The sequence below is a fragment of the Trachinotus anak genome, unplaced genomic scaffold, assembly GCF_046630095.1.
Source record: "Trachinotus anak isolate AG129_WGS33_773 ecotype Australia unplaced genomic scaffold, CSIRO_AGI_Tana_v1 ptg000012l, whole genome shotgun sequence".
Classification (NCBI taxonomy): Eukaryota; Metazoa; Chordata; class Actinopteri; order Carangiformes; family Carangidae; genus Trachinotus; species Trachinotus anak.
In genome coordinates, this window is record NW_027273863.1 from 4,973,871 (window position 1) to 4,991,410 (window position 17,540).

Genomic DNA, 17,540 nt, shown 5'->3' on the forward strand with positions numbered 1-17,540 from the left:
GCCTTAGGGCAAAAGGTTTCTGTTGAGCCTCCAAGTTCCCAGTAAGTACAGTGCACATGGTACAGTGTAGATGTCAGCTTCATTATTTTTTGCACTAGGACCCAAACACCATCCAGTAATTCTACACTGGAATACAACCTGGCCCCACTCACTTTCTAGCAATTTGATGAATCACAATTTTATTAAGAAAAACACAGCCTGTGAGCACAACATGAACTGAAACAATAAAGGTATTCAAACCAAACTTTGACACAAGGCGATTAAGGGAGAGGTTTATGATTACATGAAAATGCAGGACCAATTTGATAATGTACTCCGGTGGTGCAAATTACAAAAAGCAACTGACACACAGCGATCCTGAGACTTATGGGCCATTTCCTAATTTAGATGTTAGTTTCCAAGATTATTTTATGTACAAGTGCAGTTAATGTTAATTTCCATCATGTGTCTGCCTTAATGACTAAGTATCCTCATGCAAGACGTGTTGTTATGCACAAATGTGTGCACAGTTATCATGCTCTCAGAGTTTCTTCTGGTAGCATTAGTTCCTCACAATCATGACTGTGGAAATAATACAACATTTTGGCTTAGAGAGGTTTCACACCTCTCTAAACCCAAAGAACTGTAGAATATTGAGCAGGAATTGTTTTGGTTTTTGATCTTGAGCTCATTCAGTTCACTTTTAAACATTTGCCCCCCAATGCAGCCCTCAGTTCTCATGCCATCAGAGAACCAGGGTTGTTATTGTAACCTTAAGGTTTGGTTTTGACTGAAACTCAAACTTGACTTAAAGGTTCACTGTTCTGTGTTTGTTCTCTCCCGCACATGACAGTGCACATGAAAGTGGATGACACAATACACACTTCAATCGTTTCACACTATTTCACTGATCAACAGGTGGAAGTAACATGCCAAGCTATGCAGCGATGCATCAACACAGGCAGGGAAGAAGAAAACTTGGAGCTCATAAACATGGATGTAAACAACACTGGATTTAAAATGCTTTTTTTTTTTTTTTAATCAGCTTTGCAAAACAATCTTTCAAATTTAAAGGCTAATAACATTAAATTTTCTCTTGGATTCAATTTTCATACATAGGTTATGAGTTAACTGGCCCTGTCCCTGAATGCACCAGCCAGGAACAACATATAACAATAACCTTATCTTGACTGAAAAATGATTGTTCACTGTGATGCATGAACTGTCTCAAGTGAGTTTCAGCTCTCTGTGAGAGAATTTTCATATTGTACTGAGGGAGAGGACAGGAATGGCTGCCTGAAAACAAAAGCTTGTGGTAAGGATCATAGTAAAAATTTAACAGTCAAAATATAAAAAACCAGCAACACTGTCCTGTTAACACACTGGAAAACACAATCAAAAACCACGTTTGACAAAAGAACACACGACTCCCAAAATCAGAGGTTCTTTGATGGTCTGTTTATATTTTTTGGAGCAGTTGCAATCTGTTTGAGGCAATAGAAAGATTCACAATTCTCTTTTTAAAACACGTTTGGTCTAGCAACAAAAAGGTTACCGATGTTATATCTTCATACAGTTCTTACAGTCAGGTTTTTCTGCCTAAGGATCACAAGGACATACATAACGTTGTCAGTTTCCAGATGCTTACTAACAAATACAGTACATCTGTTTTTCATCCAGTGTTTTTGTGGGGACAGTTGCATTATGAGTCGTTTTTCAAGCATCAGAAGATGACCTCTAGGACTTCTAAACAGCAGTGGGTAGGGAGAACCAGGGTCTGTTGTCACATTTAACAATTTAGCCTTTCTCACGTCAAAATCAACAAATACTCATGCATTCATGGGTGCAGCTTTCGCTCGTTACCACAATGAGACCAATTGATCAGAACTGGGAGTTTCATGCACGGGAAACACACTTTTAGGAGGAAAGAAACCTGTGATTGTTCTCTGTCGTGTGATTTTAAACGGTCACCTGTGACATATATAAAAAAAAAAAAAAACTCAATAGCTGATCATCAATCGTTTGAAGGGGTGGGACAAACATTTTGTGCACAGTTAAAATACAGACATGTTGGAAATACTTCTCACGGATGTAGCACCTTTTTGGACTTCTTTAGTGACAACGCGGATCCCTGGGCCCTGGTCTACTCTACTCCACATAGCAACAACATTACTACACAAAGTCGACAATTTAGTGTGTTGACCAGAAAATAAAATGTGAACAAAATTCCTACATGTAGCTGTTTTTTTTTTCTTTTTTACAAGTCTTTTTCCATAATGTTGCTGCTATAAGTGACATCCACATCTGCACATAAAAAGTATATATTTATATTTATATAATATATATCCATAACTCTATTAACAGTTTTGTCTACCATGAAGTTAGAATTGCCACCCATCTCTCAGAAAAGTTGTTTTTTTTTCGTACTTCAAACATTGATTATTTTACAACACAGAAATCAACTAATTTTGTACAACTTTGGAGGAAGCGAGGTTCAGCCCGGTGACAGTCCCTCCGTGGTTATCTTTTCTCCTTTTTTTTTTTTTTTTAAAGTTTTCATTTTAATTTTTTTCCCCAGTCCTGGTGCAGTTAGACGGGTTTCATCCCAATAAAACACAGTTTAGAAAAACCAAAGCATTTACAAACTGGCATCGTTAGAACCGTGAGGATGTTCGGCTGAAAGCTTCAGCTGAACTTGGACCCTTTAACACACCCCTAACCTTCCCCTGCTGCCCTTCTTCAGCTGCGGGGAAATAACCCTTGTTTGGCACGGTTATATACACAGTGAGCACAGTTCACCTGAAGGAACGGCTCATGGGAACAAAAAGGGGATTTGTAGTGTTAATGTGGAAATATAGCCGCCAAAAAAACCAAAGCTAACCAAAGAGTTTTGTCACAGAAAAGGCTGCTCAGCTGTTTGAGCTTCTTCAGCTATTTTGGCAGCTGTACTGTCTATTTGTAGGGCAGTAAATGGAGCACCGTGACCTACCAGGAATGATGCTTCAATAACCAATTCATATCCAGTGTTTCACATTAACGACATGTTGACATCCTTCTGTAGCTGTGATATGATTTCTGAAAGTCTGAGTGCAGATACTGTGTGTATTTATGTGTGTGTGTGTGTGTGCGTGTGTGTTTTGGGGGTGGGTAGTTAGTGAGGAAGTGAGGTTGACCCAGTGGCAAAAGGCCTGACATGACACAGAAAATAGTGCAATGTACAGTACACAATGCTTCTCCGTAAATGTACAGTGTACATCAAATACTATACAACCAGAATCGAGAATTAAAAAAGTAGAAACACAACAAAAGAAAAAAAATAAACTGTTACAAATGACAAAGTCCAGAAGCGTTCTTTGCCCAGAGGAGGATACATCACGCTGAAGCCATAGAAGAAACAAAAGTTTGTGTGACAGACGTTCTACATGTCCTACAGCTCTGCTTCTTGTGCTTCACATTACTAAAAGCCATGTTGCTATACCACATATTTACAGGTTTCTCCCGGGTATCTCTCACACGTTCCACTCACGATCCAAAACCTTCCGTCCCTGAGTCCACTGATCCACTTTTCTCTTTCACTGTCCTTCTACGTCTCCTTATATTTCCCACTTTTTCTATCACGCTTTTCCTTCATTTTCTCTTTCATCGTGTCCGTCTCTTTTACCTTCTGTATCCAGAGGCCTTCAGGTGCATGAGGTCTGTCTGTCTGCTGGACCTTCTCTAGCGGTTGTTGATCACAAACTAAACACAGAGAGAAAATGTGTCTGTCGGTTTTGTTGGTGGTGTGCATGCACATGCATGGCCGCTCCTCCGTTTGCATCTGGTCCTCATTTGTTCCCTCTCCCCTCTCCATCAGATGTCTCTTAAAGGAGTGTAATGTCTTAGATTTTCTCCTCATGTCTCCTTTCCTGCACTCCATCCTCCCCCTCTGTCATCCTGCTACCTATGATGCTACTCAGGAACTACAGGGGAGGATGGGGAGGGATGGAAATTGTCCTCTTATCTTCGCTCTGCCACCTTTTAAACTACCCCTTCACCGTCCTTTTTCCCTTCATCCAACTCTCTTCCTCCACCACCCTCATCTTCCTTTACACCCAGGAGTCTGGTGAGGCTGGATAGTGACTGGTCTCGTAGTTGAGCTCACTGTAGGGCCGCGAGGCTGAGTAGAAGTCTACATAGTTGCCGGTGGACTTGAGGCCCTGCAGGTGCATGTTAAGGTCACCCTGTGGGGGGCGCCCTCCCACATGAACCTGGTTCTCGTAGAAGGCCTGGTCCTCGTAGTTGACGGCGTCGGGTGGGGGAGGGTTTTGGAAAGGGGGGTAGGGCTCTGAGGGCAACCCTTGACAGGAAACCTACAAAAAGAACAAAATTATTATGGAGACGACTATGATTCCTGATCCTCTGATGAGGTGAGGTCTATTTGCTGTGGTGACTGTGCTAAAAAAGTAAAATACTTGCAAAAGAGGGATAAACAGTGTTAGGAAAGTTACTTCAAAACCATATTTAATTACTCTTTACAGATTACTCATTGGAAAAGTAATTAACTAATTTTTCTGAAGCAAAAGTACAATGTTACACTACTCATTACTTTACTTTAATTATCTTAAGCAGGCAGCACAACAATCTGGAGTTTTAATTTATTACTAATTACTGATAGTCCAGCAGCTAACGTTAGCGTAACCTTGGTGACTGCACATGTCAACTTGGGCTCTGGGAAATTGTGATGAGCATCTTTGACAATTTTTTCGGCATTTTATAGACCAAACTTCAAAAAAAGGGCAGTTAGACAAGTGGCGACTCTGTGCCCAGCTGTTTGTGATTTATTTTCCTCAGAAAGATAGAGACAGACGTTAACAATGTGTTTCCAGCCAGACCCACATCAGTCAGCCTCCTCTTACAAGTCTGAAATTGCAGCACTTATTTTGGTGTTGGTCAGTTCAGTACCATTATCCTGTAGGAGCAAATGGTGTGTAATACTGATGTGCCTCTAAATATAGGTTCCTGTGAGAGAGTAAGTGCCCTTAACTCAATAAGTTTTGCTTTTCAACAAGATGACTGGCTTACCAGATAAGAGTATCTATCAGTAGTGTCCATTAAATGACTGTAAAACTGCCACATCTTAACCAGCCTCTGATGCCACTGCCAGAGGGTGCGATATGAAAAGCTTTTACTGGCAACAATTTAGGACCAAATGCCAGATCCCCAGAAAAACCCACTGCAGTATTCCAGTAACGTTTAAATGAGGCTCTATAGAGGTTTATGGTGTTCAAGTTTATAGTGACGTTTACAGATGTTGTAATTCTTATCAGGCCTTTACGTTTCATCTCCATCCAGATGTGCTGCAGGGCTCATATACAGCAATCCCTTCTCTTAAACATGATATGAGTCATCAAGAGATAGATGCTAAGTTTTTCCTTTAGAGAACCTGAAACACCTAAAACTTCTAAGTTGAAATGTAATAAGTAACATGCCTTTGGTGTTTTTTAATTTTTTTCCTTTGTATATATCTCCTTATTGTCTTCTATGAATAATACCCTCTTCTGGCAATTAGTTTATCTAAATGACAGCTAAGAGTAGTAATTCATCACATAAAGGAAATAACTTCTTTGAGATTAAAGCTATAGTATTTCTGCCAGCAGTAAAATAATAAGTGCTTTGTGAGCAACTTTTTAGGGGCACAATATTAGTTACATATAGTTTGTACATATAATATAGTTATGTTAAAAATGCACAAGACAGGGTAGGACTTCTTTTACCTGATTATACTTCAGGTCGTCAGTGGGAGACACGTATGCTCCTCTGTGTAGTGTTGAAGACCCACCAGAGATTTGACCTACAGAGACAGTGAGGATGAGGACTTCAAATAAATATTTATTCCGATATTAATGTAAAAGCACAGGAGTGCGGAGGATGTCAGTGTCACCAGGTGGACACCTGCTGCAAAACATTTTTCAGTAACAATAACAATGAGAATGATGATGAATGATGGTTAAGGAGAGTTTTTCTCTGCTAGGATCAACAGAATGAAGCACTGAAACTCTCACAGAAAACCCAAGATAACAGCAACAACAACAACAACATTAAAGCACTGTATTGATCAAAATGTCACATTATAGTGGACTCTATTTAAGTTATGAGCTTGGCAAAACTCCTAGTGAGAGACCCCTTTGACCACACTTAATTGATTCTCAGTGGGTGTTTTTCAGACTAAGGCAAACACTGACATACTGAAATGTATTTGGCTGTGCCAGGGTTTGTCAAAGTGATATCTGCTTCCCATTTGTTTGTTTAAGTTTAAGTGACTGATTGTAGAATTTGGTTTGTTAAATAAGTGAGTTGACTTCCTCTAGAACGTAGTATTTACTTACTATTTACTGTTTGTCCTTATCAGTGACAAAAGTTAACTTCAAAGAACCAGTTCAACATTTTGGAAATACGTTAGTGCTCTTGTGGAGACAACTTCCATATCTGTATTCTACCTAAAGCAGACGGTTAGCGTAGCTTAGCATAAAGACTGGAAACAGAGAAATAGGTCGCCTGGCACTGTCCGAAAGTAACAAAATCTATCTACCGGCCCCTCTGAAGCTCATGAATTAACTTATTATGTCTTGTTTGTAACTGACTTGATTAATCACTACAAAAACCAAAGTATAGCCTCACAGCTAGCTTTACTGTACAGGTACGAGACTCCCTGCAAAAAAACAAACTAGCATATTTCTCAAAATGTTGAACTGTCTATCTAATATTTGTAAATCCTACACTGAGATTTAGTTTTCATCGACGCAGCTGAAAACATCAACGTTTAAAGTGAGGGTGTGATTTTGCGTCAGACATGCTTTATAGATTTCCTACTTGTCATGGCGTCCTTCCGGGATGTGTGCTCGCCCTTGTTGCTATGGTAACTGGCATTGCCAGTTGACTCATAGTCTGCCTTCCTCTCCTTCAGCGCCATCATCTCCCTAGGGGAAGCGGGCGCGCTTGCTACACACACACACACACACACACACACACACACACACACACACACAGGGAATACCTTTACCCTATAATCCACCATCAACACATTATCAATACACTTTCTTAAGGAGGAGACTAGATAAGGAAGGACAAGCATTCATCCTACACTGGAGTCCTTTCAGAGGGGGGAGGCCAGAGTGATTGGAAAATTGTACCTTTCTGAGCATTTTTGGCCTCACATTTACCTGCTTCGCTCTCAACAAAGGCACAGCACTCTGAGGCTCCGCTGCTTTCATTATTTCCTCTAACCATCACCCAGGAATGAGTGAAAAACGGGGGCACCGGGTGCTGTTTGTATTGTGACTCTGTGGGTGTGTACCATTCTTTACAAATCCTTATCTTTTTGACTGGGGTGTGATTTCAAAGAGGTAAATACTGAGTCATCCCTCCTCCCCGCATCTGCTTTAATCTTGCCTCTGTCTTCTTTCTCTTACTGTCTGACTGCACGCCGCTCTCTCTCCACCTGTATTTACTACATGTACATATTTAAGCTATCTTTAACTCCCACTGGCCTATTAAGCCTTTTCTGTGTTAGCATTACTCATCCAAAAAATCCAAACAGGGACAAATATACAAAAAAAACACACACCAAGAGTTGGGGAAAAAAATGAGAGGGTGGTGGGAGTTGGATCTGCTTGGCCATGTTGGAGGAAACCTGGTTATTCTTTCAGTGCCATATGGTTCAGTAATGTTTTGAACTAATATCCAACTCATTATCAACAGCCCTTCACATAGAAGCTGCTGGTTATGATGCTTGTCAGCCTGTTTGTGTGGCCGCATCTGTCTCTTTGTTTCTTCTCAGTTACCCTGTCCGTTATAGCACAGTCAGCATTGATCCATATGCTCATTAATGCTCTGCTAATATCATCTGTTTTAATATCGGCACCTACACGGCCAATTATCGTGTGTCTGCCACTGCGGGAAACAGCTGTTGTAGGAATGTACACTAAGGCTTTTAACACACTTTCTTTTTATGTGAAAATTTCCTCGGCAGTAAAATTAAACAAATGGCTTGGTAGACCATCTGTGATGTTGTGCACACTTGTAAACTGTGAAACAAAATAAAAAATGTGAAATTAGCTTCCAAACTACAGCATTTATCATTTTGCCACTGTCAGCTGACAACCTCATAAATCCAGTTCTGGGGATTTTTGTTGGTGGTCTTGAAACCCATTCAAATGCTTTCATCAAAAGTAATTTGAAATTGGTTTAATTTATGCATTAGCAAGCAGATAGAGAACAATATATATCTGCAGTGTAGGCTTTTCAGTCATGCTAGCTGTATGGCCCTAAATGGTGACATCTCACCAGCTACTGGATGAATTGCCTTAAATTTGGTGCAGACATTTGTGGTCCTTAGAGGATGAAGCGCATTCTAGCGCCACTAGCAGGTTGATATTTTAGGCTTTTTGTGAACTATTTCAACAACTACTGTATGGATTACTAATAAAATGTTTTGGTATGAATCCCAATGAGTGCAAAAAATATGAACTTTGGTTAATAGAGTGTCGCAGACATGACTTTTTTTTGTTGGGCAACCTGAATGTTAGCATCACCCTGGTTACCTCTACAATGGGATTTTTACAAACAAAAGTTGATGATACATGTTTTATATATGTTTTATCAGTATGATGATCTTCACAACTTTATGATTTTTGAAGACTAAATACAATCACCAGGAGTAAAAAGCTAATGTTAGGCTATTAACGAACTGTACCACCAATGCATGACTTCAACATCCACACCACTAAACTTCCAACTTGTAGTTAGATTTAGCTCTTAGCTCTAGTACAAAGGCCTTTCCTCTTATATAGTTAGTAATAGTTTGTAAGAGTGTGAGTATAAATACATGAGGTGAGTAGATCAGTTTTTTTCATGTTCATGTTCGTTAACATACCAACCAACCTTTGTAGTCTCAGTTAGCCATTTGTTAGCAACTAGCCTTTTTTAAGAGATGTAAAAGCTTAAAGAAATCACATCTGGGGTGTTTACTGATGTATTTTATGTCGTAGAATAAAACCTGAAAATGTTTTGAACTTGTTATTTCAGTCATTTAACCAAAAATCCATTGAAGAAAACCCATAGACTTTGGGATGAGGGAACCAGAGTGCTAACATGCTAACACCTCTCTGGGGTTTAGGACTCATTCCTGTGACACTCTTTGACAAAATATCCGCAAAACAGATGAGATTCCCATCAGCCTCAGCTGCGCTTTGTGTTTAGTCCCAATTAACAAATGGTAACATATAAATGTAAGAACATGAACATGCTAAACAGCAGCATGTTAGCATTATCATTGTGAGCATATTGACATGCTAATGTTAGCAATTAGCTCAAAGCACTCACAGCCTCACAGAGCCCCTCGCATGGCTATAGACTCTTAGTCTTCCTCAAAATCAGACTAGCCATTTATTGATTATTTAAAGCAGATCTAGCCTGTTTCAGGCTACATATATGTTACATAAATGTGATGACAACGAGCGACAGAGTTACTTTTATGTGGACATCAAAACAGCAGTCTTTCCGTATTATTGTTATTGTGACCAGAACTGGAGCCACATTCAACACCCTGTACAACAAATTTCTATTACATATTCATCTTTTAGTGGCATGCAAGAAACCTGTTTGTTATTAAGCCCAAAGTTAGGTTCAGCTCAATGAATAGTGAAATATCATCAAGTATTTTATTTGAAAGTGTCTTTCCACCAGCCGTGAGTAAACAATAAGGACTATCACTCCACTTATTGTGCATTTCCTGTGGACTGTTTTTGCAATTTCACCTGAAACAGTAATAAGGGGTTCTGACTCAATGTCTTTCAGGTGCCCAGTACAATGGATATTTTCCACTGAAAAATACATACAATTACCTGGTTCCTGTAAACTCCCCTTTCAGCAACACAGTAACATTTTTCAGACTAATTCTTACATACAGTATCAAAATGACATAAGTCACTATCTCCACACCCCCTTTACTGACTTGGAGAATAGTGAGAAATTGATTTAATACCTGTCTACAAAACAGTAGGATTCAATTATGTAATTAAAGGAAATGAGCTACAATATGTTAGGTCAATGCTGGTGAGAGGGACTCATTTATACATCAAACTGAGGTATCAAAGATTTTGAGTTGGTGTCAGTGAAATTAAAATGTTAGGATTACACTTTGTCCAGTAGTTTGTCTGGGAGCGCTTAAGGGAACTGAGTGGGCAGAATTAAATTCACTGCGAGAAAACCTAATTGTATTTGTTTAAACAACTTGTATAAGGACGTGGAGCTTTAGGTCGTCGGTTTAGATGACACTAATGAGAGCATTGTAATTGTTTCTGCTTTCACTTTTACTTTAAAACCTTCACCAGGAGCAGGTAGAGGTGTTCCTCGGGGACTGAAGTTGTCAACATGATACTGAGAGCTTTGGTTGTTGACATGAGTTTACGATCTTTATCTCAGAAGCAGCCTGCAACATAATCAGCCTAACTGCCGCAACTTAGCAGCTCAGCAGGCCCTCGTGGTTTTAATTAGCTGTAGTTTCCTGAAACCTCTACCTGCTCCTGATGATGGTTTTAAAGTAAAACTGAAAACTTGAAACAACAAATGTGTTTCTGTCCTTTTTTTGGAGTAACTCTACTCTATTTGTTAGTTATATTTTAATTGTCAGTGGACGTCTAACAGTTTTTTTTTTACGAGGCTGGTGCTGTCAGATTAATGTAAAAGCTACAGCAGCACAAAATAAAACATGCACATCATGCCTTACTAAGAGCACTGTAATAAATCTATTACATTATAATCTCTTGTCCTGTCTTAATAAGCCATTAAACATTGTGAATGAGCGAGTGTAAAGTCATTGAAGAGATTCTTCTTGGGTCAATTGGTCTATAAAAATGGGGCTGGGAAAAAGTGCTTAAAAAAACTTTAATAACCACATTAAGTAGCACTCCCTCCCTACGATGAAATGTTGAATATCCAGCTAAGCAGTTTTCATAGCATCTTGTCATTCAATGCTCATGTACTGTTGGACTTAAAAATAAGCAGCAGAAATTCTCTATTAAGTTATACGAAGCTGATTTATTCGATGAGAAGCAGGGGCGAGAAACTATCATACCCATGATGGTCATTAAGTACGGTTTCAACAGCAAAATAAGGTTTATAATCCATCATTAATGCACTCTGTGGGAAAAGAGAACACACTGCTCTTCCTTCATTTAATTAAACTTTTCAACAACCGATTCAAGGACAAGGACTCTGAGGCGTGCAGGGAAGATTGTAGCTGACTCCTCCCACCCTGGACACAAACTCTTTGAGACACTCCCCTCTGGCAGGAGGCTGCGGTCCTTCAGGACCAAAACCTCTCGCCACAAAAATAGCTTCTTCCCATCTGCTATTAGCCTCATCAACAAGGCTAGAGAGCCCCACTGTTGCTGATCAATTGCACCAATCACCAGAAAAAATTCCTTGTATGTGAAAACATACTTGGCAATAAAACTGATTCTGATTCTGATTCTGATTCTGATTCTGATTCCTCTCAAGCGCCAGGAGCCAAATAATAATAATAAAATAGAAAAATTTAAATAACAGAGACCTATGCCTGAATGACAAGAAGCCATTACTTTAACAGACAGATGATGTTCCATGTTCCATGTCTGAAGGGGGCTTTTCTTGATGTTTCTGGGAATCTTTTAACCTAATTTAGTACTACTGAAACATTTAGATCATATTCCATGAATATTATTTTATTATCATTGTTACCTTTGGTTTCACTGGATGTTATTATTGTTCCACAGTCAGTTTCAGAAGCCAGAAATTTGGCTCATGTGATCCTATATTTGTCTTCAAGGTTTTTGACATAAGTTTGGTAAAATTCAAGGATAGCGAACGTCAGAGGATATTACCATCAGTCCACAAATACTGAGGCCTTGCAAGGATCATATTAGTCAAACAATAATTTCAACAATGCAAGGGCGGGGAACTTTTTTAGGAGGTACAGTGCAAGGATTTCACTTGACAGCAGAATAATTCAGTAGCCGCCATAGTGTGAAGGTTAAAGAAGACTTAAGCCGGTGGTGTTTGTTTGACTGGACCATAGTGATGGCAAGAATTATAGAGGACAAAAGAAAAGACAAGAGAGTGGGAGGTGGGGCGGTAGGTAGACTCACCTGATCGATTGTTTGGTGAGGTCCGTACAGGAGAGATGGACGGAGTACGAGAGGAAGAATAAGGTCGCTGTCTGTCTCTCTCTATCGTGGAGGAAGAGCCGACGAAATGATACTGAGAATAGCCGTCCTGAGAGAGAGAAGAGCCGACGGGGAGAGAAAGAGGAAGAGGGAGAGGGAGAGAAGAGATGAGAGACGGTGTTAGAGATAATACACCATTTATATATCTTACAAAGGTATCCTCGCTAATTTTCAATTTCCAGTCTGTCAGAGATATTTACTGAAACATCAACATAAATGAAATATTCAGTGTTCATACAGCCAGAGCACACTCAGCCATGTGGACTTTACCTTTTTGTAGAGGCTGCGGAGGTCTCTGTATTGCCACATGCTGTTCAGGACTTGAGATGCTGCTTTCACCACTTTAGGACTATGTCTAGGAATTCAGCAGAGAGAAAAACACATACAGTATAAAGCTCGACCGTCCTTTGCTTTGATGATTGCAATTCATAGTAATGGAGAGACAGACATTCCTACAACTACAAACACGAAACCTGTATGTAAAACATCAGCTCACTGTAACCTTTAAAGAGGAAAGACAACCAAAGATGCAGAATGAAAATGTCTTCATCTTCTTAAATATGACACTTAAATTGTTTGCGGGCCAAATTGCATAATTGCTTGGCTGATTGATTGATTGGCCAATATTTCATTCTGTGTCCTCCAGGGTTTGACTCAGCTGACTAATGGCTGTGGGTCTAATTGGCTCATATGGCCTTATCAGCGTCAAGGAAATTAAACTTTATTTCTTCGAGTCATTTTGGCAAACATTATTGTTTTGGATTCTGTGATTGCAAACCCTGCCCTTGCAGTGATGCAAAGCAGGAAACTTATTCTATCCATGGTCCATTTTTAGTCTTTCTAGGACACAAATTAGTTTTAGCCCATGATTCTTCATGGACTATGGGAGAAAATTAGTGCAACATTTGGATGGAAGTTGAAACCAAAGTTGTCATTTGTTATTCATCCCTACATATGTGGAAACAGTTAGTGGTCAGGACCTGAATCTGAATTTTTGACATCTCTTTGTGAAAATAGCTTTTTAATTTTGCAGTAATGACAAAACAGAGCTTAAAACTAGATGCTAAAGCAACTGTGCCAAGTTCAGCTATTTATATTTGTAAGTTTTTCTCTGCTGCCAAACAAGATTTCTTGCCGGGAGCGGGTGGTGGTGACTGTCGCTTGACAAGAATTAACAATGATGTTGCTTTCCACCTCTGGAGACAGATGTTGGTGAGTAAAGGAATAAAGTTTGATGCTGAACTCACGATATTTCCTCTAGACTAGTGAGTAAACAGCTGTTAATGCTAACGTTGGCTATGCAGCAATAGAAAAACTTACAAATAGATCCTTTAAGAGCTAGCTAGTTAGAGTGTCATGGTTAGCCAGAGTAAATTTTAATTTTAATATTTTTATTCCTTATTTTCTTTGCCATTTTAGGTTTTGACCCCAGTGGAATTCATACAGTTTGATCAGGTTTAACCACCTCAAATCACATACAAATATAATAAATAATAAATTCATTTAATCGTTTTCATAAACATATTAGTCAAAATTGATACATTCAAAGTAACTGCAATGTCTCTACTTTAAAACTGGCTGGTCAATGCTCCTGCTCTCTTCACATGTTTCCTGTCTCACTCCACTGTCAAACTATCAAATACAACAAATGCTAAAAAATGTAGGTGTGCTGGTAAACAGACCGTGAAAGTAGACACTGGGGAACTAACTGGCCAAGCTTTGTTATGGGCCTTATTTTCTGCTGACTTTTTTGATTAGTGACTCTCAGCTCCAAAACAAGCCCACTCTCACCTCCTCTTCCTCCTTCCTCACCCCTGCCTCTCTGTTGCATGATTTCTCCACCCTGTCACAACCACAGCCGTGTTCCAACCATTTCTTATTCCACAGCCAATTTGCTTAAATGCTCCTCTTGGCCAACTCTACCAATTAGCCTCCATATATCCATGCTTAAATATCTCTTTCTTAAATCCCCCCATTCACCATGTGTCACACTGCGCTACCGTCTTGCTATGTGCTAATGAGTAAATAACCAAATGTATCTTTCTTCTACAACAGCAAGCTGCCTAACGAGCATTAATATGCAGAGGTGGGCATCTCACAATCAACCTTCTACATGCGGAGACAATTAAATACACATTATCTCCCATCCAGCTGTACATTTTAAGCTGTTGTGACTGCGTTTTAAGGATGATAATGCTGATGAGTATAATTGTCATGTTTGGTGTGATGTCTGTTGTGTGTGAGATTTATTCTGCTTTTTTGTATTGATTATACGTATGATTAGATCCGATTACAGAGCTTACAATTCTGGTGATTGCAATTCAAATCAATTCTATTTTAGACTGAATTCAGCAACTATGATGCAGTGTTTTGTTTTTGATTGTAGCTACAAGGTCATACCAAGATGTTGCCTTTAAGGTTTATGGGTACTGTAGTCTTTAGTCACATCTTACAATGGTTGTAAAGTAAGGGTCTACAATTTTCAGCTTTAAACTTTTAATCCTTTTTAATACAATGTATTATCAAAAAAAGGATAAATTCACAACTATCATCCTCTTCCTATAAACTCTCTTCCATCCATCAACATCCTCCCATTCGGCTTACTTGTCTCCTTTGCTGCGGGCGATGCCGATGAGCTTCTCGATGCCACCGGCGTCCCTCAGAGCCTTGGTATTCTCCATGTTCTTGGTGATGACCTCGTGCAGCGCGCAGCAGATAGCCGTGATGGTGTCGTCCGACATGGTCTTCCCCACCAGACCGCTGTTGTTGGCTCCCCCTCCGCCTCCTCCTCCACCACTGGTGCTGTTGTTGTTGTTGCTGCCTCCAGGCAAACGGTGCACCAGGTCCCTCATGGCGTATTTACCTGAGGGCATGGTAGAAAAGAGAGAGCGGGGGTGTGGAGATGGAAAGGAGGAGAGAGAAAGTGGAAATGAGAATAAAAATAAAAACCATTTGATCTTTTGTTATGCACATTTTGATCAGATTTGATGTTTTATGTTGTTTTGTCAGTACTTTTATCTAACATGAATGCATAGAAAGCTACAACTGAGTCAGTTTTTATTTTCTTCTAACTTCATTCATCCATTAGTAGATAAAGTTGGCTGAACTTGAATTATATTATAGGTTAACTTTACATTATACACTTTTGCTTTCTGATGTGAAACAGAATATAATGAAGGTGGAAAGGACCAGCTGGTACAAAAACATGAGCTCTTTGGAAAGATAGTATCAGACATTAATATTAAGGTATGTAAAGAACTTATATATTGATCCTGGTTGTGTGACATAATATATATGAATATATGAATATATTAATATAGATTTGGGATGAGGACCCGCCCCCTGCTCCCCCTTCTGAAATTTAAACTACCCTCCTTTTAGAATAAAACAAAAATCCTGATGTTCTGTCCAGCTGCCGCTAGGGAAGTAAAAATACAGCCTGGCTCCGTGGCTGTCAGACAGCTGATGGCGACACGGTCATGTGATCCAACACCAACTGACTACATTTCCCATGACACCTGAAAACTGCTGTGAGGCAATCTTGTCCACTCTGCTCTCTGCCCCTCATTTTGATTGGGTCATCCCTCTGGGGCGGTGGGGGTAGGGGTCCATCATGACCCACTGACAGTTCGCTTCCACACTACATGTGTTTCCTCTGCTGTAAAAATCCTGCTGGTGTTTGAAGCATCTACTGCGGATTGTTTTAATTATAGGAGCAAACCAATACTAAATATAAGAACAACACTATGTATATTTATTGACAACTTGCAACTTGCGGGGGCTGGAGCCAAGCTGACTTCGGGCGAGGGCGGGGTACGCCCTGGACAGGTCGCCAGTCTATCGCAGGGCTGACACATAGAGACAAACAACCACACACACTCACACACCTATGGGCAATTTAGAGTCACCAATCAACCCAACATGGACTGTGGGGGGAAGCCGGCGTACCCAGAGGGAACCCACATGGGGAGAACATAGACTGACACAGACTCCACACAGAAAGGCCACAGTTCGAACACTGTGAGGCGACAGCGCTAACCACCGCCCCTTGCAGACGATTGTCCACAGAAATTATTCTACACATATTGCAAGACCTGATTATGTATGTGAGCAATGTAACTGTAACATTTACAGACAAAGTTCAATTCAATTTCATTTATGGAGTGCCAAATCATATTACACATTATCTCTTTACAGGGTAAGGTCTAGGCCTTATAATATTATAGATAGAAACCTGACAGTTCCCATAATAAGCAGAAAGCTTAAGTCTACGTGAAACTTAAACAAGTGTGTGTGAAACACAACAAGCTGCCAAATAAGGATTTAAAAGAAGATTATTGTCTCCAACTAATAAACACACTCACTGAGTTCAACTCTCTTACTGACTTTCTCAGTTTCAGCAATAGAAAACACAGTTCCCTCCAGATAATCAAAGCAATTCACACTTATAAATTAGCGTATTACAGTAAGTTATCAAACGTAATCGAACCATGTAAACAGTTTAATTTAACTATCATCATATACTCACAGTATTGGCAATATTCACATTATTACAAACATACAAGCAGTGAAAGTGAAGCTCTCAATCTGGTCTGTGACATTGCAGCAGTAAATCAACAGTTGGCTCACAGCGGACGTATCTGTGCAGACAGTATTGATGATTGTTAGCTCTGAGGGCTCAGCTACACAAAATGCTGTGTCTCTAACTCAATTTCATCGTGTTAACACAACATAAGTGAGGCCAGGGCAAAATATGTCCTGTCAAAATATACATGCATGTCCTGTGGCAGCGTAATATAAGACTGACATTACAACCTACATACATTATACACATGAGTGGTTGCATTCACACATACATAGACAAACATAGCTTAGAGCCTCGAGCATCAGACAAAGTGGATGGAGGCATGTTGTTGTTGCTATGGGGACCAACAGAAAAGCACAAAACATCACTTGTCTCCAAGGAAAATCAAGCATCAAACGATCAGTCAAAGCAACACTGCTATCTGCTCAAAGAGGGAAACTATCTGCACACAGAGGACAAGCTATTATAAAGCCATTTATCTCTTTTCTTTTACAAAGACAAATCCACAAACCCACTGCCAGGGTGCCATTCCTAACAGCAATAATCCTCTACCCAAATGACATCTTAACAGCTGTGTTAAAAAAACACTGCTGAATATGTCCACTTTAACAAGTCTCATATAATGCATTAAAGCCAGTGAGTAATTCTGCAAGTGGGTCAAGATAACTGCTCTTGATTTCAGTGCCATTATCTTCAATTAAGGCAGAATTAAGCACATTACTCCACTAGTCAAG

At 39.7% G+C, this 17,540-nt stretch overlaps 1 protein-coding gene across 10 annotated transcripts in view; it reads right to left on the bottom strand.

Moving 5' to 3' along the window:
- Positions 1 to 1,415: 1,415 nt before the first annotated feature.
- ctnnd2b (catenin (cadherin-associated protein), delta 2b) overlaps positions 1,416 to 17,540 on the bottom strand; it is a 187,592-nt gene continuing 171,467 nt past the window's right edge. For 6 of the 10 annotated variants that reach the window (XM_071491650.1, XM_071491652.1, XM_071491648.1 and 3 more), the window contains 6 exons: positions 14,826 to 15,084; positions 12,492 to 12,585; positions 12,144 to 12,270; positions 6,829 to 6,957; positions 5,733 to 5,809; positions 1,416 to 4,328 (listed from right to left, as the gene is read on the bottom strand). In XM_071491650.1, coding sequence (XP_071347751.1) covers positions 4,065 to 4,328; positions 5,733 to 5,809; positions 6,829 to 6,957; positions 12,144 to 12,270; positions 12,492 to 12,585; positions 14,826 to 15,084 — 950 coding nt within the window. In that variant the 3' untranslated portion in view covers positions 1,416 to 4,064. The remainder of the gene's footprint in view (positions 4,329 to 5,732; positions 5,810 to 6,828; positions 6,958 to 12,143; positions 12,271 to 12,491; positions 12,586 to 14,825; positions 15,085 to 17,540) is intronic. The other 4 variants (XM_071491658.1, XM_071491656.1, XM_071491653.1 and 1 more) reach the window with 1 other exon arrangement.